General features: G+C 42.8%; 2 protein-coding genes across 3 annotated transcripts; both read right to left on the reverse strand.

Moving 5' to 3' along the window:
- Positions 1-186: 186 nt before the first annotated feature.
- Positions 187-8409, reverse strand: zftraf1 (zinc finger TRAF-type containing 1). 2 transcript variants are annotated; one of them, XM_030740931.1, is made up of 7 exons: positions 7885-8409; positions 7279-7630; positions 6119-6213; positions 5448-5591; positions 4264-4475; positions 3916-4094; positions 2134-2346 (listed from the first exon to the last, which is right to left on the reverse strand). In XM_030740931.1, the coding sequence occupies exons 2-7, from the start codon at positions 7564-7566 to the stop codon at positions 2134-2136; spliced, it is 1131 nt and encodes a 376-aa protein (XP_030596791.1). In that variant the 5' UTR covers positions 7567-7630; positions 7885-8409. The 2 variants fall into 2 exon arrangements, with proteins under 2 accessions (XP_030596792.1, XP_030596791.1); XM_030740932.1 differs by lacking the exon at positions 7885-8409 and having other exon boundaries at positions 187-2346; positions 7279-7566.
- Positions 8410-9308: 899 nt separating this feature from the next.
- On the reverse strand, positions 9309-20370 carry dclk3 (doublecortin-like kinase 3). The gene is made up of 7 exons (XM_030741237.1): positions 20353-20370; positions 16373-16591; positions 15632-15763; positions 13244-14455; positions 10868-11000; positions 10622-10789; positions 9309-10509 (listed from the first exon to the last, which is right to left on the reverse strand). The coding sequence occupies exons 1-7, from the start codon at positions 20368-20370 to the stop codon at positions 9788-9790; spliced, it is 2604 nt and encodes an 867-aa protein (XP_030597097.1). The 3' UTR covers positions 9309-9787.
- Positions 20371-22950: the final 2580 nt, after the last annotated feature.

Here is a 22950-nt window from a genome sequence, read left to right on the forward strand (position 1 = left end):
ACTCAAAAGTGATTCATATTCTCCCCCATCAAATTCAATGAAACATATCCATCATCCACACCAGCCCTTAAAATTAAATTTAGCTTTCATCACTGCGGTGCTGAATGCATAATTTATACGGGTTGATGCCTTCGCAGAGCCGGGCCTATTTTTTGCTCCAACATTCAGACACGCAGAAGCAGCAGAGCAGGTTCCATGATCTTTAATAAAAGGCACATGTACAGCCATAGTGAGATGAGTGAGTCCACTGGCATAGAGACAAAGCATTAAAACACAGAAATACAAGAAGTAGAGGTCAGGAGGAGAGAGATCTATCTGCTTTACAGTAGAATCTACTTAAGTAACATCGCTTCATTTTCCTTCAAGTAAGTCTAACACTAATATGTCACCTTTGTTAGGTAAAATACCACCCCACCCCATACCCCCGCCACACATACACGCACACACCCACACACAGACCATCCATCACCACCTGAAGTCTGACCTTCAGAAAAAGCCTTTACTGAGATGGCTTCTGATCTCTGAGCAGATGAATAAAGTCCTGATCACCCTGAGACTCTCTGAGCCTAACTAGACTTGCTCCACACATCCGTGGGGAAAGGATGGGACAGGAACTCAGTTATGCTCCTGAATCCCAGCACACACTTGTACACCAGCCCCAGAAGTTCCCTGTGTGTCAATTAGTTTGTGGAAATTTAATGAAACCAGTGTGATCTAGTTAAAATGCAAGGGCTCACCTGATTTATAACACACACACACACAAAAAAAATAACAAACACAATGAATTAACTTAACAAAAAAATTTCCAGAAATGACAAATGCACATTGCTAAATAATTAAAGTGTCAGAACTACATTGATTCTGTGATAGTAGACCACCTAGTTAAGATTTTATTTTAGAGATGCAAGAATTAAAGCGGTTAATTTACCAAAAACCAACTGACACACTGAACCTGAGGGCTATTTTTTTTTTTTTTTGGGGGGGGGGGGGGGGGGGGGGGTGCTCTGAATCTCTTGTGGTAGTCCATCCTTGCTAGTAATGTGCTCAAAGCTCATACTGCTCACCTGGAGACACGTTCACAAGGATCTCACAGTTTGGATCTGTTTTCACTCACTCACATATGCACATATACAGGCAGCCGTTCACACGCTTAAACCCAACTAAAAAGAGAAAAAAGTTCACAGGTACTTAAATATTCAGGGTTAAGAGAAAATAAAAATGGTATTAGTGTTGAAGGTTAAATAAAACCCCAGCTGGAGGAATAAGTCGAAGAACTAAAACATGCACATAGCCAAGCCGTCTCTCCTCTTGATGAAACGCAGACACGGGGGCAGGTCGAGGTGGGATAATGAGTTTCGGCTGTCCTGGCAAAGTCGCAAAAATGCTTGTTTTTGCCATAACGGGGGGAATCTCTGGCGTACAGTGTGTAGGGGGAGGAGAACTACTCAGACTACACAGATAAACTCACACACACACACACACACACTCGTTCATGTCCTCCACCTCCTCTCACATCTCCAAAGAACAGCTCAGCAGAGTCGATCGCTCTGTTTTCACATTATCACGCGTCTTTGGAACATCCGAACAGGTGAGCAGAGTTCGGGCTGCGATCCGGGGCCCGCCACGCAACTCTGTTTCCCTCTCGCACACGCGCACATGGACGCACACAACATCTGGAAAATCCCTGCTTTGGTTGGCGTGTGTGCTACCTTTGGCTGTGGGCGTCAGGAGTTAAAAGGTCATTCACAAACCACAGGTACACATCATCCATTTGGGAGTCCCTCCCCCCTCCACTGCTACTGACATCCCCACCTGTGCCTTTGCAGGTTCCACCCCCCCGCCAGTCACCATCTCATATCAATGCCCACCCATCTCTATAGCAACTCACAGCTTTTCCAAGCAAGGGGTCTCACTATCGTGTAAAAGGAGGTATGTGTAATTTGTGGTGTGTGTGTTTGTGTGTGTAGAAGCTTGTACCCTGTGTGAAGGTGTGTGTTCGTGTACTTGTTTTTGTGTTAAGAGGTATCAATGGTTCTGTGGTGTCTCTCTTCAATCATCACATCCTCTCCCTGACACCCCTCCCTCTCGCCCCGACCCCCTGCTCCATCTTCCTCCTCCGTCTCTCACTCTCTTTTATTTTTGGACTTGGAAGATGAACAGGCGCAGGTTGATGTTTTTGGCGGCCAACAGTTTGTTGCACTCCACCGAGTCGGAGATGGGCAGCGGGACGTAGTCTGTCTCGTTGGCGTCGTTGCTGAAGGAGTGGTGGTGGATGACCGGGTTGATCCACACGTCGTCGTAAGGGCCCTTCAGCAGCAGGAAGGAGCACTCCAGGACCGAGTTCACCTGCGGAAACACGTCCATGTTAACGCAGAGCCCGGTTCATACTGGCCGACTGACGGACCAGCTGTGGATGCAATGCATACCAATCGGCTGATCTCTGATTCCAGCTTGAGAACTGTAAAATATTATAGTTTTTTGTCTAACGTGAAAGTCAGCTAAAAATCCCTGAACTTTGATCAGTTGGATAGTGAGAATAAGCAATTTCAAAGTATCGCTGATATATACATTTATCATCAGCCATGCCCATGGGCTCTTCTATTACCTCAAATTTTCTTTTCCATAACCAAATTCCTCGCCCTCATAATGTAATAACTCCTGGTAATTTTAGATATTGCTCCCTTTTCGTCACACAAAAAAATATTTAAAAAAAAATGACACACAGAAACACTCTTGGGCTGCTCAGGCATGTCTCATTTTAACTTTAAAGGAAGCCACAATGTTGTCAAACTGTGCACATGTGTAGTAGATGTACAGTTTAAGCAATAGAGGGGGGGAAAAGCCCTAATTAAACCTTATTTTATGAGATTTGACTAGTGATTCTATACATGCAGTCCCAGTGACCACTGACACTGAAGTCACAGCAAACGCTCCATTCATTTAGACAGGGGGTTGGGGTTGTTAACCTAAAGTAACTGCCCCAAAGTGTTACCAAGATGGCTGGTGAGTAGCAAGATTTACTTATTTTTTATTAGTATGAGGAGTGAAAAGGCCCACTCGGGTAATTTGCAGTGGTAGAAGTGGTTAAATGGGGGACTTTGGCAGTGGATAGTGGGATCTGAATACTATGTAAAGCCACACGTCAGCACTGACTTGTTTTTAAAAAGTATGAAGCACAAAGATCCAGTACGTGTGTACTTGTCTGGTGGGAGAAGTGGAGGAGGCAGGGGGTCTATTTTGAAATTCTGGTGTTCTTCCTTTTCAAGATCTCTTCTTAATGAAGCTCCAACTGACTGAAAATAAAGTGGCTCTGCTGTAATACCCTCCCTCTAAAGTTTTAAATAATGAGGTCATTGTAAGTACAAGCAATCCCCATGAGCCAGAAGCTTAGGCTTCAAACTCCTCTAAATGCTCTGTTTGTGACAATTTTTTCTACTCTTGGCTCTGTGTGATGCCTCTGGCAGTGAGCACAGCAGCACCCACCTGCTGTTCAAACCTTCTGTTTTTGAGGGGCAGCCAATCACAATAAAGGTGACTTAAAGGGAGAGGAGTTTATTTTTTGTTTCAGACAGAGGATGAAATATGGACTACCCCAAGGCACAGCAGATAATAAAACAAGAGGTATTCTGAAATGTGAATCAAGCAAAGCTCTAGTAGAGTACAAGAATAAAAACATGGAGTTGAAAACGAGCGCACCTACCACCCACCTTGCTTGAGCTTTGAAACACTTTAATATAATTCGCACCCAGCTATGAGGATAGCTTGGCCTCACAGAAGTTCATTATCTGTCTATAAGATCAGACCTTTAGACCTTTAGTGTCTCCATATGTCTCCATTCAAACCATTTCTGGCAAGGAGTGAAATCCAGCAGGCACGAAGAAACCTAAAAATAAAGTAAGTGGGTAGCGAATGTACCTTGCTCTTGAGGATGAGCTGGAAGGAGAGGGTGCGCTTGCAGGAGAGGTTGGGATTGCGCTCGGAGTCGTTGACACGGGCCTTCAGCACCCACGTCTGGTTGAGGACAGTGAAGCGTGGTGTTTCATAGTACAGACGAGTGATGAAGTCATCGGTGCGGTACGGCCTGAACTGCACCTCTGGGTGGACACACAAATGCGGCATAAATTAGAAAGGAGGAGAAAAGCTGTGAGGAGAAGAGAAAGATTACAAAAACTCTGAATTACATGCACAGACATCCCCAAACTATTTTTATCTGTTTTTATTTCTTTTCTTTTTTTTGTTTGGAGGGGGGTGCTTTGGGTGTACCTGTAAACCCAATCTTCTCATAACAGAGCAGGCTGAAGATGCTGTTGTAGAGCTGCATGTCTCTGCGGTGGTTCTGGTCCATCTCTCCCAGTATTCCCATGAGTTCTGTTCCAGTCTTAGTGGGGTGAGAGCACTCACTCTCGTGTGCTGGTAGCTCATGAAAAGGACCTTGCCACGGGCAGCCGATCCTCTTGTACTTGCACTGTGTCACCCTGGCAGGATAATAATGGGGAAAGTGTTGAATGCAAAGGAAGTAAAGGCGTGGGTGTATATAAACTAGATTCTTTACATAGGTGCTTTGCTATGAATACATAACATGTGGTGATTGGACATTATAACACTGAATAATTAACCTGCATTGGGAACTAACACTGTACTAAACTTAAGAGCCAGCCTCAAGAAAGAAAGGCATGTATTCATATTAACTACATCCTTTATAGTGTTGCAAGTGCATGCTGAAGTGAGCTATTAGTAATGTGAAAGGTGCTAGTTAGTCTCTGCAGTGAGGCAGGGCTAATGGAAGCCATGCTTACATAAGTCAACCTTCTGACTGCAAAGTTTTGTCTTAAAAAGGATTCCCAACAAAAACACCTGTAATCATCGACTGTAATTACAGCGTATTAAGCTTCATATTCTAATGAGCAAACGGCCCCGAGAGTATGAGCCGATGTCAGTACCTCCTCGCGGGAGACCGGCGTCATTTTCTGTCCGGCCCTACTGGAAAGAACAAAACAAAACAAAAGTGGCGACTGCCACAGCTGTCGTCATAGCAACACTCGCACAGACACTGCTGTCCTAAGCAGGGTCACGTGTTGCTATAGCAACAACCCCGTAGGATTTCATGGCGGGCCATAAGTATCGCATACGACATAATGCACAGTCTGTAATCACATTAGTGGTTTTTCTCCTCTGGAGTAGCTTCTTCACCAAATTTACTCAGCATGATCCCGCAGAGCATACACACACACACACACACACGCGCGCGCGTAATCATGCTACTGTCACGTGTCTGTATGTTTAGTCTTGCACTCTGAGCTTCATTTGATACTTGCCTTTTCGAAGGAAAGTGGCTAGAACTAATTTCTCACTTTCAATAAGGTGCTGGCTACAAGTGCAGCAAAATTTAGAAAAACTGTGTGTGCATGTGTGTGTGTATATGCGCATGTGTGCATATGTGTGTGTACCTGTCTTGACACTCCTCTTTCTGGTGTCGCTCTAAGCTGGAACGGGGGAACTGTTTTAGGCAGAAGGTGCATTCTGTCGGCAGCTCACTGACAGCCTTCTCCACCGCGAGGTTCCTGCAGCACAGGTTCTTGCTGATCTCACACCTACACAAACAGGGAGAAAAAGCATAAATCACACCTCAGTGCAGGGGTATATTTAACATTTGTGGTATGTACAGCATGCTGATGCAATGCAGAGCCACGAATCGCTGAGTATTAAAAAAGTTGTGCTTTTGTCTATTGTTGCCTGTAATTTCCATGCGTAGTATAAGACTGAGACAACCTAATTATTAAAACTAATTAGATGTTAGATAAACATGCTTAAATGACAATAATTAAAAATGCAAGTGTGAAAATTTTTTAAAAAGCAGATTCTTGTAATATTTATGTTTTTTTCTTGTAAGAGAGACAAACAAGCAAAAATGTTCACCTAAATCTAAAATATTTTGCTGCAAATGTTGCTGTCTAAAGCTTTTATTAGCACTACAAAATTAAGATATCAACGTGTCTTCTAGATGTTTGGCTCCACCCAAACATTACAATTAGTACCCAAAGTACCTGACCTCTCCCGACTCGGTGGCTGGTTTGTATTTCAGCGTGTGGTGCCCAAGTCTTCAGTGAGCTTGGTTTACCTGCAGTTTGGGCATGTGGCCTGTTCCTCCTTCAGACGAGAATCAGCCAGGAGGTGGATAAAACAGCCAGCGCACATCAGGTGCCCATTGGTACACTGTGGTAGAAAAAAAATAAATAAATAACTGCTGAGGATGTCAAATGGGAAGAAACCCAGAGAATAATTATAAACTTAAACATTTCAAAGGTTATGCCAAATAATAATGTAATAATAAATAATGCATTAAAAGGGTTAATTGAAATAATTAATTGGGGTGACACAAATATGCAAGGGGTGCTAATTTAAGAATGTAACTTGTATTCATATCACAACAAATATTTAGGGTAATTTAGGTTATTAAACATGTTTATTTATAAGTTTGGCTAAGTTGTAATAGTGGATTGGCTAAATCTGCTTAAAAGAGTAACACCAAACCAAGCTGTCTACCCCTTTCTGTGAAATATATATGATACATTATAACTCAAAGAAGAACCTGAACTGTGCATTTTTTTTTTTGGACAAAAATAATGTAATTTTCTGTGGGACACTGGGCTTAACAAACCTAAATCAATACATCTGGATACATATGCAGAATGTTATGTATGGAAAGACTATGGGGTCATGTTTACATTACTAATAAACATTAAAAATTAACACTGCACAGCTAGGCATGTAAATGCTGAGGACTAGCTGGACAATGATTGACTAACAAATGTGCTCCTTTGACACTGAAAAGAGCAGTTTGGGGTCATTATGTAGGACGCTGGGGTAGTGATCGACAGAAGGACAAAAGATTATTCAGATTTAGGTTTGGGGAGTCTCATGAGGGATTGGGGATGTAGTTTTTTTATTTGTCTGCTTGTTTTCTCTCTCTCTCTCTCTGAGGATCATTCACAGTATTATGTTATAAACTTGAGCCAGCACAGCTGACCACCTGGCCTGGTTGTGTCTGGTCTCATGGCCTCATGGCTCAATCTGCTGTAGACACTTTGGGCCTGTGTTGTATCCAGTATCACTAAAAATAAATGAAGCTGGCCAACACATTCAACAGGTTGATAGTGGGGACTGGGGGGGGGCACATGGGGAGTTTCTATTATGAGACTGAGCTGGTGTGCTGATGTTTGTTTAGGGTTATTGGGGGGTGGGGGTGGGGGGCAGGTTTGTGATTGACAACATGTTTACCTGGTATACAGACGCCTTGGGCAAGTCTAGGCACACGGTGCAGCACAGCACTGAGTACAGTCTCTCCTCCAGCTTCCCTGCCTCTCCCTCGGGTACTTTCACCCTCTTCTTGGGTGGCTCGTCTGGGTCAGGCTCGGGCCCTTCTCGCCGTATCGCGACCTCCTCTTGCATGGCTGCGACCCCGGCGACAGCCTCCACAGCTACCCCCACGGCCCCGACCCCTAGGCCGGCCGAGGAGGAGCCAGGGGCGGCCGCAACGCCTACATCTCTCTCTTCCAGTGAAGACATGACGGGCGGCTTGTCTCGAAAAGCCTGATATGTACCTGCCGCGACCAGGCTGAACCCGAAATACCTGCAGGTTAGCTCAGGGTTAGCTTACCACCTGTCAAGCTAATGGTCAGCTGACAGAGAGCTAACGCGAGCTAGGCTAAGTGCTTCGGCAGCAGGCAGTCAGGAAGGAATGCAGGCTAACTTATTGTTAACGCCACCCTACATTCACAAACTCGGATCTTAACACGCCAATTACTGTGTAATAACGAGAGCATGTGCAAAAAGTAATTATGACTATCTGATAAATTAAATGTCGACTATTTTTTTGTGACTTACAGTGAGGCTAGCAGACTATGTGGCTAGCTACGTTGAAAAAACACAGCAGTCCTCTCCCTCTGCCCAGGCAGAACAAAAACAACCCGGGCTCTCTCAGCTGTCGGTGCCCTCTCTCGACGCCGTTACTCGCAATGACAGCGGCTAACAACACCAGCGGCCCGGCTCGGCTGCTCCCTGCGTCCCTGCTCCAGTACCGGCTGACTGTCCGCGGGACTCACGGGACGTGTCGGTGATTAAAGCTGCGGCTAGAGACAGTTCCGTTGGGACTTGTCTCTCTAGCTACACAGCCATCTTTGTTTTTTTTTTTTGTTGTTTTTTTTTTTCTCCTGTCCGTTTCTCTCCCCCCCCTCCTGACTTCACCCTGCACAGCCTTTATAACTCCAGGTCAATTTCGTTAATAATCAGACAGGTTCTCGTAAACAGGTTACTAGCAGAGACGCCGACTAAAAGTAAATATTCGCCTGTCTCTGTCGTGGCCTGTTATGCGCCAGTAACTACTACAGAACAGCCGTGAATGGGCTGACAGCGGAATGTTTTGTTGTGGCAGATGACTTGGGGTATTTAAAGAGTTTTTAAAGGCGCATGCGTAGTGGGCACATGCGGGTCGTATGGCAGGGCTTGAAAGGTGGCTAAAACCTGATATGCGACGAAATTAGGGTACTACACCACAGCACGCATGCGTCGTAGAGTTTAAACAGTATATATTATAATACCGTGAAGGCTCCGTTACCCCTGTGTAACAACAAAAAAAACTTTTAACAAAAGCGTATCAGTAAAAAAACACCCCGTTTCCGGTGCTTTGGTATGCTGACTGCATGTTTATGGCCCTGGTACAATTTATCAAAAAAGAGTTCACCTGTTTTTACTTATTAAGGATGTATAAATTATTGAGCCTGAAACACGTGGTGACCGGGCCATAAACGTTTATAAGCTATTGCATGTCCCACATATGTGTTTTAGTAGCACCAGGGACTGGGAGAGGTTCATATGTATAGGATTGGGGGTTGTGTGTGTGCTTTGGGTGCTTTGGGTGGGGGAAGGCAGGATGTCAGAGTGTCAGCTGTCTGCAATCTGGAGGGACAGGACTAGCCACTCCCACTGGACACACAGATCTGCCTTATTTGGTCTGTGTAGAATGGCAGGCAGCAAGACCCCACTCAGCTATGTACACACACTTTACCCGGTAGCCCTGTGTGCTCACCCTGTCCTCAGTGTTGGCCAATCTTCACTATTAGCTACTTGATCTTACCACACATCCATTTGCCCAAACATTGCCACATCACACAGCATCAGTAACTCAGATTTTCAGAAGCTGATTACAACAACCACACTGTCAGAAATATTTTTAAGAATAGAATTTATTAGGACAAACTGTGCACCGATATTCTTACTACATAAGCCAATAGTAAACTAATGTTGCTAGATAAATGATTCCAAAACAGACCTCTAGGAGTATAACAGTTAAAAATAGCTACCAAAACCAGTGGCATATGTGATACTTTAGTTTCAATGTTAAACATAGTTTGCAGAAAACAACAACTACAAACCCCCCCCTAAAAGAAACTGACTAAAAATGTATTTTTTAACACACTACCACATAAAAAATAAGAAACAGTGCTTCACTGTCTCCCTTCCCATCCTCCTCTCACAGTACTACACAGACAGTACCTTGGTCATTACACAACACCATGATTAGTGTCTGATTGCAGGATAAATGGATTACACACATTTATGAGATGTATCCAGCCTCATTAATTTGACCCTATTCATCCCCAGAGAGTAAAAAATCACTTCATCTGCAGGTCACTGAAGGATTCAGCTGCCAAGAAATCAGTGGTATTGTCCGGAACAATGAAATTAATGACCTTGATCTCATCACGCAAATGGGAGATTGACAGTGACATCAGGACAGTGTGGGAGGGTGGGTGATGGTGGTGTGATTGTCTGGTTTGTTATGGTCTTGTAGTGGAGAAGTTAAGTTCTGTTGATGGAGAAGAGGGAGTTGGGTTGGGTTGGGGGATGCCCTGGTTGGATGTGTAGAACCTGGAAGTGACTGCTGGCTGTTCTGATTTGCTTGTATCTTAACTTGGGGTAAAAGCTCAGTTTGGGCAGCTGTGGGGGAGTCGAGCTGATCGAATTCAGCGTTTAGCAGCTTGGGACCTGGACCTTGTGTTTCTCGCCTATCTGCAGAGGCGACCTCTGGTTCATGCTGAACAGGTGTGGCCTCTAAAGGTGTGTGCTCTCTGTCCTGCGGGGATATGATATATCTTGTCTCCTCTGGTTGTTGCTCTGGTGGTTTGTTCTCATCCTCTCCTCTTCCAGCACTCATTGCAGTTTGTCTCTCATCATGTCTGCCGAGCTTCCTCGCCGTGATTTCTCCCTCGCTGCCAGCATGTTTTGTTGTTTTTTCTGTCAGTGATTCTGTTGCATTTGTTTTAGCCAGTTTCTGGACTGTTTCTGGTTTTGCTCCAGTAGCTACCATCTCTCTTGGAGTTTTGTCTGTGAGCGCCCTCTGCTTGCAAGTTGAAGCCATTGCTTTCACCCACGGATGCAGATGGGTCTGTTGTGCTGTCAGCCTCACAGTGGGGTCTGGCTGAAGAAGAGCTCGGATGAGGCCTCTCACTTCTGCACACAAGTGCACACAGAGAAAAAACATATAGTGTATTTATGTGTAAATATGTATATGTATGCCATTTGTCCCAACATATAGAATACTTTACACTTATATTTGACTCACCCTCTGATATGGGATCCCAGTAGGGGGATGGGAAATTAAGCTGTGCTTGTTTTATTAGCTGGAACAGTTCTACCTGGTCCCGATCTCGACTGCGAAACGGGGGGAAGCCACACAGCAGGATATAAAGAATCACACCCAGAGCCCATACGTCCACTGCTATACCATAACCTAACAGACAAAGCACAACTTTTCAGAATAAGAAAACACGACCCAAATTCAGACAGAGAACTCACATAAAGTGTTTACCTGTCTCACAGAGGATCTCTGGAGCTACATATGTGGGTGTGCCACATATGGTGAAGACTGGTTCAGTCACTACCATAGCAAGACCAAAGTCTCCCAGCTTCAGCCTACAGATGCCAGCAGCAACTTGCTCAATCTGAAAAAGAGAGGCGGTAAAACAAGACAGGCCGAGTGAGCCATGGAGGCAAAGTTGGGTTCAAATTTTTTGAATCTTCTACTGCATCGAGGTGGTTGCCACAGGTGTAGACAGAGAAACTTACGCTGCTGACATTTTTTATACATCTTGGATTTTCAAACTGCTGACCCAACTGTGTATCCAAAAGGAACAGCTGCACCCCCTCACTCTGTAGCTAATATAAATTATACCAGTATGTTGATCTGACAGCATGCCAAACTGTGTTGATGTGACTGTTTTGGTTTATTAGGTCAGAGAGTGCGAAACCTGAGGGTTGGTGGAAGAAAAAAAGAGCAGCAAACATACTGGCTACTACAATCTAAAGCAACTTTGCAGTGGGTCTCTTCCTCACCTTAATTTCTGCAGTGTACCACAAAATTCAGTTCTGGGTCCAGTCTTATTTGTCTTGTATATGCTTTATTTTGTCCTGGATAATAAAGTGGATGTTTTTGATTTATTAAAAAAAGATATGCTACAAAATTTAAGAATTTATTGACATTTAATAATAAGGTTTACCGTTTCATTTAAAAACCTGATGGAATAGCTTTCTTTAAATATCTAAGTGGGATGTAGCAAAAAAATAATACATTGAAAATCCACCTTCTTGCTTTGAAAGAGTACTGCCAGAGTTTGTCCTGCATTTAAAAAAATTTAGCACCCACCAAATGGGGTTGGGCGTTCCACCAATGTAAAATCACCAGGACTGTGATAAAAAAAAACAAAAAAAAATAGTTTTTACTTAATTTAAGACAATTTACTTAAGGATACAGATGTGGACAAAATTGTTTGTACCCTTCTGTTAAAGAAGAAAATTTTACTGAAAATGAACATGGACCACAGAAAGCTAAGGAGAGAGCTCTGTCAGGAGATGAGAAAGACAATTACTGACAAGCATGTTAAAGGTAAAGGCTACAAGACCATCTCTAAGCAGCTTGATGTTCCTCTGACTACAGTTGCACATATTATTCAGCAGTTTAAGATCCATGGCACTGTAGCTGACCTCCCTGGACTTGGCCACAAGAGGAAAACTGATGACAAATTGAAAAGACGGATAATATGAATGGTAACCATAGAGCCCAGAAAACTTATGAGATGAACTCCAAGGTCAAGGTTCATCAGTATCAGATTGCACCATCTGCTGCTGTTTGAGCCAAAGTGGACGACCGAGGAAGACGACAGAGACGCCACTGCTGAAAGCAAATTATAAAAAAGCGAGACCGGAATTTTCCAAAATCCATATTGACAAGCCACAAAGCTTCTGGGAGAATGTCCTTTGGACAGATGAGACAAAATTGGAGCTTTTTGGCAAATCACATCAGCTCTATGCACACAGATGCAAAATGAAGCATACAAAGAAAAGAACACTGTACCTAGTGTGAAACATGGAGGAGGCTTGGTTATGTTCTGGGGCTGTTTTGCTGCAAATGGCACAGGGTGTGTTGAATCTGTGCAGGGTACAATGAAATCTCAAGACTATCAAGGCATTCTGGAGTGAAATATGCTGCCCAGTGTCAGAAGGCTTTGTCTCAGTCGCAGGTTATGGGTCCTCCAACAGGATAATGACCCAAAACACACAGCTAAAAACACCCAGCACAAAAGTATTCTGAAGTGGCCTTCTATGAGCCCTAATCTAAATCCTATTGAACATCTGTGTAAGGAGCTGAAACATGCAGTCTGGAGAAGGAAGTCTTCAAACTTGAGACAGCTGGAGCAGTTTTCTCAATGGGCAAAATACCTGTCAACAGGTGCAAAGGTCTCCTCGAAAGTTACAGCAATCACTTGATTGCAGTGATTGCCAACAAAATATAAAGGGTACCATCATTTTTGTCCAGGCCAGTTTCATTATTTTTTTTTTTTTTTTTTTTTTAACAATTCTGCTGAACCACAATTCAAAAGCAATGCCTGATTTTCATTAGTTTATTTTCAGTACATTTTTTATTTATTACTTTTGTCAGTTTCCAGTTATTTCAGTGACCATTGTGGGTTTTTCTTTCTTTAATGGAAGGGTAACAACAATTTTGCCCACGTCTTTAAAAATATTTTTGTTCGTAAAATTGCCAAAAATAACAGGAGAATGCAGACTTCTGCTAACTGAAGTAACAAAGACTTTTCACCTTAACTACAGGTGGACCAATTTTCGCATTTTACACACAAAAACTTAAGGACATCAATAATCACTCTCACTACTCTACCCTACAACCCACCAGGAGGTTCTCTGGCTTGAGGTCTCTGTGGACGATGCTCTTGCAATGGATGTAATTCAGAGCTTCGCTCACATCTGACACCATCGGTCCTGCCTCCACCTCTGAAAACTTCCCCCTGTCACTGATGGCCTCAAACAGATCCCCTCCACTCACCAGCTCCATCACCAGGTAGGAGTGAGTGTTTGTGTGGTGGTGTGCAAAAAGCCTCACTATGCGAGGGTGATGCAGACTTCCCAGGAGACTCAGCTCGTTCTGCATCATGTGCTCTCGCCCTATCAGTTTGGCGCGCTCAACGATCTTGATGGCGAGGGTTTGGCCATTGTCACGACGGCGGCACTCTCGCACCACTGCAAAATTCCCGTCTCCGACCACACGTCCAAATTCGTAGCATTGCTCGATGTCTGCCAGGGTGACATCTCTACCATCAGAGGGCAGGTCAGATGTTTCTGTCTCCTGTGAGTCTTTGTGAGCTGCACTGACATCTGGAGCTGCACTTAAAAGTTGCATTTGAATGCAGCTCTTCTCCTCATCTCTGCAGATCGGTCGAGGAGATGAAGGACTGTTATAAACATCCAGTTTTTTTGCCTCCTGCTCTATATGAGAACTTCCTTTTTGCTTCTTTAGCACAGGAGGAAGTGGGACCCTTGCTGATAGCATACTGATCAGTGGTGGAGCATGATGTTTAAGTCTTCTTGCTAAGCAGTTTTCACACAGTGTAGGAGATGGTATGTCTGCATCTCTTGGAATGTCTTCATGTTTAAAAGGACCAATCACAGAAAGCTGATGTAGTCTGACCCCATCTCTCACATTAAGTCTCTGCAGGTGGTTGGGAGGGTGAGCAGGTTTTCTGCATGAATTCTTTTTATGAGACTTCTGAGTGTCAGAATTATAGTTTTCATCCTGGTGTGTGTCTACATGCTGAGATGTGTGAGTATTAGTATGACGCTTGACATTTGTGTTTGTGTCTTGGTGTGTCTCTTGGTTAGTCCCGCTGCTGTCGGCTCCCTCGCTGTATCCGCTGTCAGCCTTAGCTGCTTTATCTGGTGGTGGCCTTAGTCTCCTCTCCCAGGCCCGTATTGCACTCGATCGGTAATGTGAATCTTCTGGGAACAATTCCTCCAAAGCTTCCTGCACGCTGCTCAACTCAGGACGAGCCTTACCGAGAGCTAGAAAGGCCACCTCACCTCGGAAGAAATCACACACACCCTTAACCTGTGACAGACAGAGACAGAGTGGTGAAAAAACAAACTTACAGGTAACAGATCTGGACCATAGGTCAACTGCATGAGGATCTTGATATGTTTAGAATATAATATTAAATCATGTTTGTCTTTTTTGACTTTTTACCACCCTTTCATACACTTTGTCAAATTGTGCAGCTGGTTAGGAGCTCACTTCAAAATGCCCTCACTAATTATAAAAGCAAAGTTAACATGGAAAGCAGCAGGTTTCTAGAAAAGTGGAAAACTGAGCTTTTTAATTTGTGGATTTTGTACAATTATGAATGCTCCTGATTGGCATAGAGAAAACCATCGTTCTCCATAAATACATTTTCATGTTGCATTATTTTGCTCAGGACACAGAAAACTGTAAGAGATGCTTTTCAGTGTAAACCTGTGAAAACGTGCAACTTATTATGAAAAGACTACAGTTCTCTTCTGCTTAGCTGAGAGTTATATTGGTTCATTGGGGAAGAAAGTGAGACGATGAGTACAGCAAAGCTGAACACTGTCTTGAAGACCTGGAAATCCCTAGTCCCTGTCTTTGTCAAAATTTTTTTTGTACTGATGTAAATTTTGCCCAGGATGGCTGCAACCAGGGCTGAGGAGGCAAGAGGTCATGTCCTTGAACTCTAATGTATAAAATCTGACTTCCTGAAGTTTAATTTACAATATATTCTAATACTTCAAAGTTACATATAGATTTTAAAGGAGTAATCTACAACCCCAATCCCCAAAAAGTTGAGAAACTGTGTAAAATGTAAATAAAAACAGAACACAAGGATTTGCAAATACCATAAACCCATAATTTATTCACAATAGAAAGCATATCAAATGTTTCAACTGCTGAAAGAAATATACAGGATTTTGATGCTCCCAGCCAGACGACATCTTTTTCAGGGAAAGCCTTGCATATTTCACCACAATGTTAAACCATATTCTGCAGCTAATAAGGGTTCATGAGACTTCCAAATCATTGCATTCTGTTTTTATTTACATTTTACACAGCATCCCAACTTTTTCAGGATTAAGGTTATGGTAAACTACCAAAAAATCTCTATACATTGTACACTTAGTGTGTGGAGAACAGGGGATTTATAGGGGGCCATCTGCATATTTTTGCCTTCTCTCTTTCAAGTTAATCTGGTCATAATTGGTTGGGCCTCACCTCTCGTGCGTGAGTTGTGTACAGGCGTGTGACTCTGGCTCTGTGCCAGCGAGGAAATCCCAGTGCCTCAGAGATATCCAATAGCAGTTGCTCAAAGGACACCACACCCCTGCGGTTCAACAGTACCGTTACCTTGCGAGCCCAGAGATACAAAAAGCACTGTTAAGTTAGGAAATTCATCCAATCTAAATTACAATCTCAGACACTAAAAAAAAAAAAAAAAAAAAAAAAAAAGGCACCATTTTTCAAAATCAAAACTTTACTAGAAAGGATTTATAAGTCATAAATAATGGTTTTAAACTGGTTTTAATAAATCCGATTGGTTATTAGCTATTAATATGAGCCACTTTTAGACTGTCCTTTTTATTGTTCTAGGTTAACACTTGCTTTATCTTTTTAGCCCATTCCTTCATTAGGAAAACATCTCAATGGACTGTTTGAGCACTTCTTTTAAAACCATCCATTAACAATTTACCTTTAGAACTACAGGCTTGATAGCTAATTACAAAGTGAAAGCCAACTAAAACTTGTCCTTGTGTTTTATTATTACTAAAAAGAAAGCATTAAAGCCACCAGAAGGGATTTTTGATAACATTTTAATCTAAAAATTGTTCTCAAACACATCTTATACAGTATCAGTCAAAAGTTTGGACACACTCAGTGTGTAAGAAGCCTGTGAGCCATTAGTAAGATCCTTCCTTATTTTAAAGTTCTACTAAAGGTATTAAACATAGAATTCACCTTTCGTAGTGTGCTTTGCCCACATGGGCGAACAATGGTGACCAGATGAGGCCGCTCGGCGCTTTCTTCTGCATGCCGGGTGTGGAATAGAGGGAGGTGAGGAGGAGGTGGAGGAGGAGGAAGAAAGTGGGATCTGTGGGCATGTTGTGCAGGGTGTGGTATGATGGGCCAGGGCTGTGGGACCCCCGATAGGACGCTTCGACATGGGTACAGAAGGACCTGAAGCAAAGAGAGGGGTAGAGGAACAAAGACGGAAAGCAAGTAGGATTATTAGTTGTTTACTATAACGCAAAGCAATGTTGATATAATGCTGGTAGACTTCTTCTGGACTTGTATACAGTAGAAACTCATAAGTAACACAACACCAGCTCCTCATCCTGTGGGCCTGTGTGAGCGTGAAAGCAAATCCGGCCGATCAGATTTGAGTGTTTTCCATTCCACGGAGTCCAAAGGCCATTTGAGATTCCTCAAGCACCTTGCCCCGTTGGCTGAATTATTTAGGCTTCCTTAAGTCACAAAAAGCCGCTACAGATATATGCACACCCACCTCAACAAAAGATTGCTTGACCTGGTTAGGGCTCAGCTAAATTTGCATGATTAATGAATCATTAGAGATCCAGACAGCATCTTTGACGTTTCACTTTCTGGTGCTGAGATGAAACAGAGATGTTATCCGTTCACTCAGTGGGGCCTTTTTTTTTTTTTTTTTCTGTTTTGTTTCCAGACACTGAACAACAGACAGAAACACAAAACCTTACCTTCAACATGAGCAGGGCCCCCTTTTAATGTGAGCAAACACACACACATTCACACACAAAAGCTTTTCAGAGTGAACACAGAAAAACGCTCATGTCCTTCAGCTCAAACATCTCATAAAGAGCCAGCTGTGGCCAGTCAAATAAGACTGAGTCACACTTTAATCAGTGTGTGTGTGTGTGTGTGTGTGTGTGTGTGTTTTATATGGCGTGGTTAACTATATTTCGTGTCCTTTGCAGGCTTGCCTTTTTCATAGCAGCCATCTTAACATTAAATCATAACACAGGTGTTACAAATTACATTAATTAAGTCCTAAATATATCAGAATATGAATATCAGAGACCAATAACCTCAAAACTAACACAGAAAAGTTTATAAAAGCTTTCCTCGTGTCAGAATGGCTTCTATGAAAAGGCTCTGTACGGAGTCAGGTAAAAGTTTTGACTGACACTCAGTAACACTCAGTTTTAAATTATTTTAAATGTAAGTAAACTCGATTCAATGCGACCACAGACTCACCTGACAGTCTTAATTTAGAGTTACGCCCCCCTTCACATCCATACCGTGCTTTCTGCGAGGGCGTCATGTCTTTCAAAAAAAAAAAAAAAAAAAAAACCACCAAAGCTGCTTTTTTGTTGTTGTTTTTAAATCTTGCTTCCTGTTGGGTTTTACTCCTTCATGAGCTGCTGCTGCTGCTGCTGCGGTCATACGGGTTCCTTGCTGTCAGGTAAAGTAACGGGATGCTTTGAGAGAAGGCCCTGTAGCTGCTCTGGTTGCTGTGGATACAGTTCAAATAGAACGGATGGAGAGAGCGAGAGAGAGAGAGATACCGGAAGCTCATCGAGTCTGACGTCAAAATAAAAGACTTCAATGAATATTGTGTTGTCTGTGGGTGGTGTATCTCCTGAATCATGATTATTGCGATGATATATTTCACTAGTTTAGTTAAAGTATTGTATCTTTAGATGGCTAGCGATGATAGCAGGCACATGTCTGTTTTTTGAAGTATCCAGTTTTGCCTTCAAGGCAATATATATATATATATATATATATATATATATATATATATATATATATATATATATATATATATATATATATATATATATATGCCTGAACAGAGTGTACCCTGTGTCTTACCCTGTTATAGCTGGGCTAGGCTCCAGCGCAACCATGACCCTGAATTGGATAAGTGGAATAAGATGGATGGATGGATGATATATTTTTTATTTATAGAAGTCAAACAAAACATGCATTAGGCTGACTGAGTGATTTAAGTCACAGTATGTAACACCAGTGTTCCTGGTTTAAATACAGATCAAGGGCATTCATTACATGTAATGTGCTCTCTTGTGCCCCTCATTTTCTGTTTTCTTCTTCACCATATATATAAAGATTGTAAGTCCAGGGGATGGTGACTTCTGCACTGACAACTTAGAGGTTTCAAACACTGAACATGTAATGACAAGACCCCTGCGTTTTAAGATCCAAGAGCCATGGTTGAATGTCCTTGGCAATTTCTCCCTCCATTCATCTTCAAAATTCCCAGAAACAATTCGGATTACATGACCTGACTTGTGTGTCCTCAAAGGTAGCCGCTGTCCTTGTGAAATCACTGTATGTTGCAACAAGAGAACAAGAAAAAAAAAAACCCTGAATCCCCAAACAAAGCCTTTTATATCACAAAGACTTGAGGAGAGATATGGTAACAATTCACGGTGACAGAGGAGGAGAGGAGCTGCCAGTCTCAGGGTGAGTTACCATAGTTTCACTGATAGAATCTAATGCTCTGCCACACGCACACACACACACACACACACACACACACACACACACACACACACACACACACGCACACAGACTCTGAAACACAGTTTCCAGTTGAGCGTTTGATACACTGCCCCCCACGGCTCTGTCTCCCAGGATACTGTTGATATTGGATCAGGAAGCATCAACTTCTGTTCCGGCTCCTTATCCTGGACGCACCGCTGAGACCTAACGGTGTGTGTGTTTTCTCAAAGTAAGGCCAAAAAGTGCAGATGAGTACTAGGGTTATAATTCTTTATTTCTTTTCCCTTTATGTCAGGGAAATAACAGCTTTTTTAATCTCCTGTTATTTTTATACACTTTAATTTCACACATTAGAGCACTGAGGACAGACTTTTACTATTAAGACAGAAACAAGCGGAGACCTTGGAAGGTTAATGTTGATTATTTCTCTGCCATTTGTTGCCAGTTTTCAATAAACTTTGTTAGAAATGTGGGGCATGGGCAAAAAAAAGAAACCCCACTCATATCCGGTGCAGATTTGCTTCACTTTCTTCATGAGGTATTGGTTGTTTTGCAGCATCACACTTCCATTGATGCAATCAGAATCCCAGTAATTCAGTCTTTTGGATCAAACCCTTGACCAGATAATATCTTAAGTTTAAATCAGGCTAATTTTATCAGAGGTGGTAATTTTATGGGTATATGGATTCTTATAATTGGTCATATTCAGGCATTGCACTACATATTTCTGACCAGCAGAGGTGGCACGTGTACTCACTGTATCTTCCTGCCTGCAGACTGGACTTGGTTCCAAATATGGCATTCCTGAAAAGGGCTAAGTGATTTCTTGGAAAAGCCAACCATCTACAGAAACCTAAGTCAGCTGTAAAATACTGTCCTGCAGTGCTGTGTTTCTGTCTGACAGCTTTCTGCATACATTTCAAATTCCAAAGAATAAGACTGCGTCTTTGCTGCGTCCTTGAGTGACTCAGTCTGTTTTTCCCTCTTTTAAAGCTTGCTGATGGTCCAATGGAGAATATACAGAACAAATCAAGGAATCTGATCTTTGTCCTATCTGCAGAGGTAACACTCAGATAAACAGCATGCTGCAGTTGCTGGCAGTGTACAGTCACTGCTATTAAAGAAATGGCACTGCACATCCTCAAGAATTATGCTTTCTCTTTTTAACATACTTTTAAATTAGTCAGGAACCACTGTCTAAAATGGCTGCAAAACATCTGGACAACTTCATTTAAAGCTGCATTTTTGTTGGCGTTATTGGTTAGTAACCATTACCCAAAAGCGAAGGTATTAGTTACAAGTTACTGTTGTACACGTCATAACAGGCATCACACACTCCGGATAACATCTGTTTGGGTTCCATTCATCCACACGTGCATGAAATAGACTTTAAAAGCTTTGGCACAATTAAATTCAGACATCTTTTGACTAACCCAGATGTCAGCAGCCATTACTGTCAACAAAAAAAAAGAAGCCATTTTTAACAATTTCATATCTGTAAAACATATTTGACCCTAATGATGAAGCTAACACAGCCTGTTAAGTATAAATTAACCCAGGGGTGGGCAACTCCAGGCCTCGAGGGCCAGTGTCCTGCAGACCTGAATCACGTTAGCAGGACTCTGGAGAACTTGACTGCATACTGAGGAGGTAATTCAGCTATTTGATTCAGGTGTGTTGGATCAGGGACACATCTAAAACCTGCAGGACACCAGCCCTTGAGGCCTGAAGTTGCCCACCCCTGAATTAACTATATATTACTGTGGCATGATCTATCGGCAGGAGGCCCCGGGGCAGACCCAGGACATGCTGGAGAGATTACATCTCTCGGCCGGCCTGGGAACGCTTCAGTGTTCCCCCAGATAAGCTAGAGGACATGGATTGGGAGAAGGAGTTTCTCTGTTTAGGCTGCTACCCAGCTGCGAATAAGCGGATAATGTAGGGATGGGTGGATGGATGGATGGAATCAATCTTTATTATCCGGGGGGGGGGGGGGATATTATTATTATTTTTATTAACAACAAAACAGTATAATTATGAAGTGGATGAAAAACAGCCCATTAGCGATGTTTATGTCTATTTTGAAATGAAGTAGCTACAATATGATGCAGGCCACTTTGAACTCTGCTTCAAATCAGATTAAAAGCAGTCCACTAAAAAAAACACAAACAAACACATAGCAGACTATTAGCTTAAAAATAGTACAATTAAAAGAAATAATGTTACTAACATCCTTCATCAGATCAGGCAGAGAGGTGAGCCAATAATGTTGGTGGTGGAACACACTGTTTAAGTCTTTATTTTCCTTAATGACATTTTTTTGGATTTGGCATTCAAAGCAGGATTCAAGATGAGGAATCCGCATATACACATTCATGCTAACCACTGCTATAATGAAGCAAAACTATGAGAGTGAATCACCAGGTGATAGGTGTGGGCAATGACCCACAAAATTCAGTTTAACAGTTTATAGGTGGAGAATGAAGAGTCCCTTCATTCATTCAGAGAGTCCAGAGAATGGAAATGGGCAAAAGAGTCACATGAGGCTCTGGAGCCACATGTTCAAGGCTGACTAGTCATGCATTCCCTTGCCTGTTACTGATAATATGCAATGTTAGGCACCAACCACAGCTGACAGAAGGGTCGTCACAATCACAGTCTCTGTCTCTCTCTCTATCTCTTTACACTCACTGGACACTTTATTAGGTACATCTTTCTAGTACTGGGTTGGACCCCATTTTTGCCTTCAGAACTGCCTTAATTCTTCATGGCATGAATCAACATGGTGCTCAAACCATTCCTCAGAGATTTTTGGCCCATATTGACATGATAGCATCACATAGTTGCTGAAGATTTGTTGGCTGCACATCCATGATTTCAATCTCCCATTCCACCACATCCCAAAGGTGCTCTATTGGATTGAGATCTGGTGACTGTGGAGACCATTTAAGTAAGAGAACTCATTGCCATGTTCAAAAAAAACAGTTTGCGATTATATGAGCTTTTTTGACACGGTGTGGTCATAAAGGGATGGAAGTGGTCAGCAACAATACTGAGGTAGGCTGTAGTGTTTAAACAATGTTCAGTTGGTACTAAGTGGCCCGAAGTGCACCAAGAAAATATCTATTAAGCCCCTCTGTAAACCTGGACACAAGTGCAGACGGTGGTAAGGTTTAGTCAGTTTTATTGAAAAAATAAGTTGTCTTTTGTCACAGAAAAGGCAGCTGAGGCTGGATTTTCCCACTCCTCTGTGTTAGTGTTTCCGACTCTGTGGCTGCTGCTGGTGAGCTGGAGACAAGGAGAAACAGATCAGTCGAGGTGGAAAAAACAGACTGAGTTTTGTAACAATTTCATTATAAGGAGCCATGCTATGACTACCACTAGCAATGAGACAATCTGGCATCAGCTTGAGGAAAGCTTCTGTCTTTTAAAGCCGGCATCTCAATCAGCCCAACAGCCCACAGGTGAGTGACGAGGATGAGGTGCAGCAGGTGTGTAACTGCGTGAGCGGAATCCACTCCTTGGAGCCGCCTATGGAGTCACGGCCACGGAGCCTAAACACACCCACACACACACACAAAGAGAGAAGGGAGAAGGAGGAGTAGGCTGGCCAGGAGGCAGGGATGTGACAGTATCTCCCACACCATTACACCAGCAGCAGCCTGAACCACAGATACAAGGCAGGATGGATGTTGTTTACACCAAATTCTGACCCTACCATCTCAATCTTGAAGCAGAAATCGAGACTCAGGCAACGTTTGTTCAGGTTTCCTGAGTCTGTGTGAATTACAGCCTCAGTTTCCTGTCCTTAACTGAGAGGAGTGGCACCCAGTGTGGTCTTCTGCTGCTGAAGCCCATCTGCTTAAAGGTTCAATGTATTGTGTGTTCAGAGATGCTCTTCTGCATACCTTGGTTGTAACAGCTGGTTGCTTGACTTCCTGTTGCTACACTTGCAATTTCATTCTGTTGTGCCCTGCAGAGTTCTTGAATCTTGAACCTCATAAAACACGCCCTGTTGAAAGATTGGCGCA

This window comes from Archocentrus centrarchus, chromosome 11, assembly GCF_007364275.1.
Source record: "Archocentrus centrarchus isolate MPI-CPG fArcCen1 chromosome 11, fArcCen1, whole genome shotgun sequence".
Taxonomy (NCBI): Eukaryota; Metazoa; Chordata; class Actinopteri; order Cichliformes; family Cichlidae; genus Archocentrus; species Archocentrus centrarchus.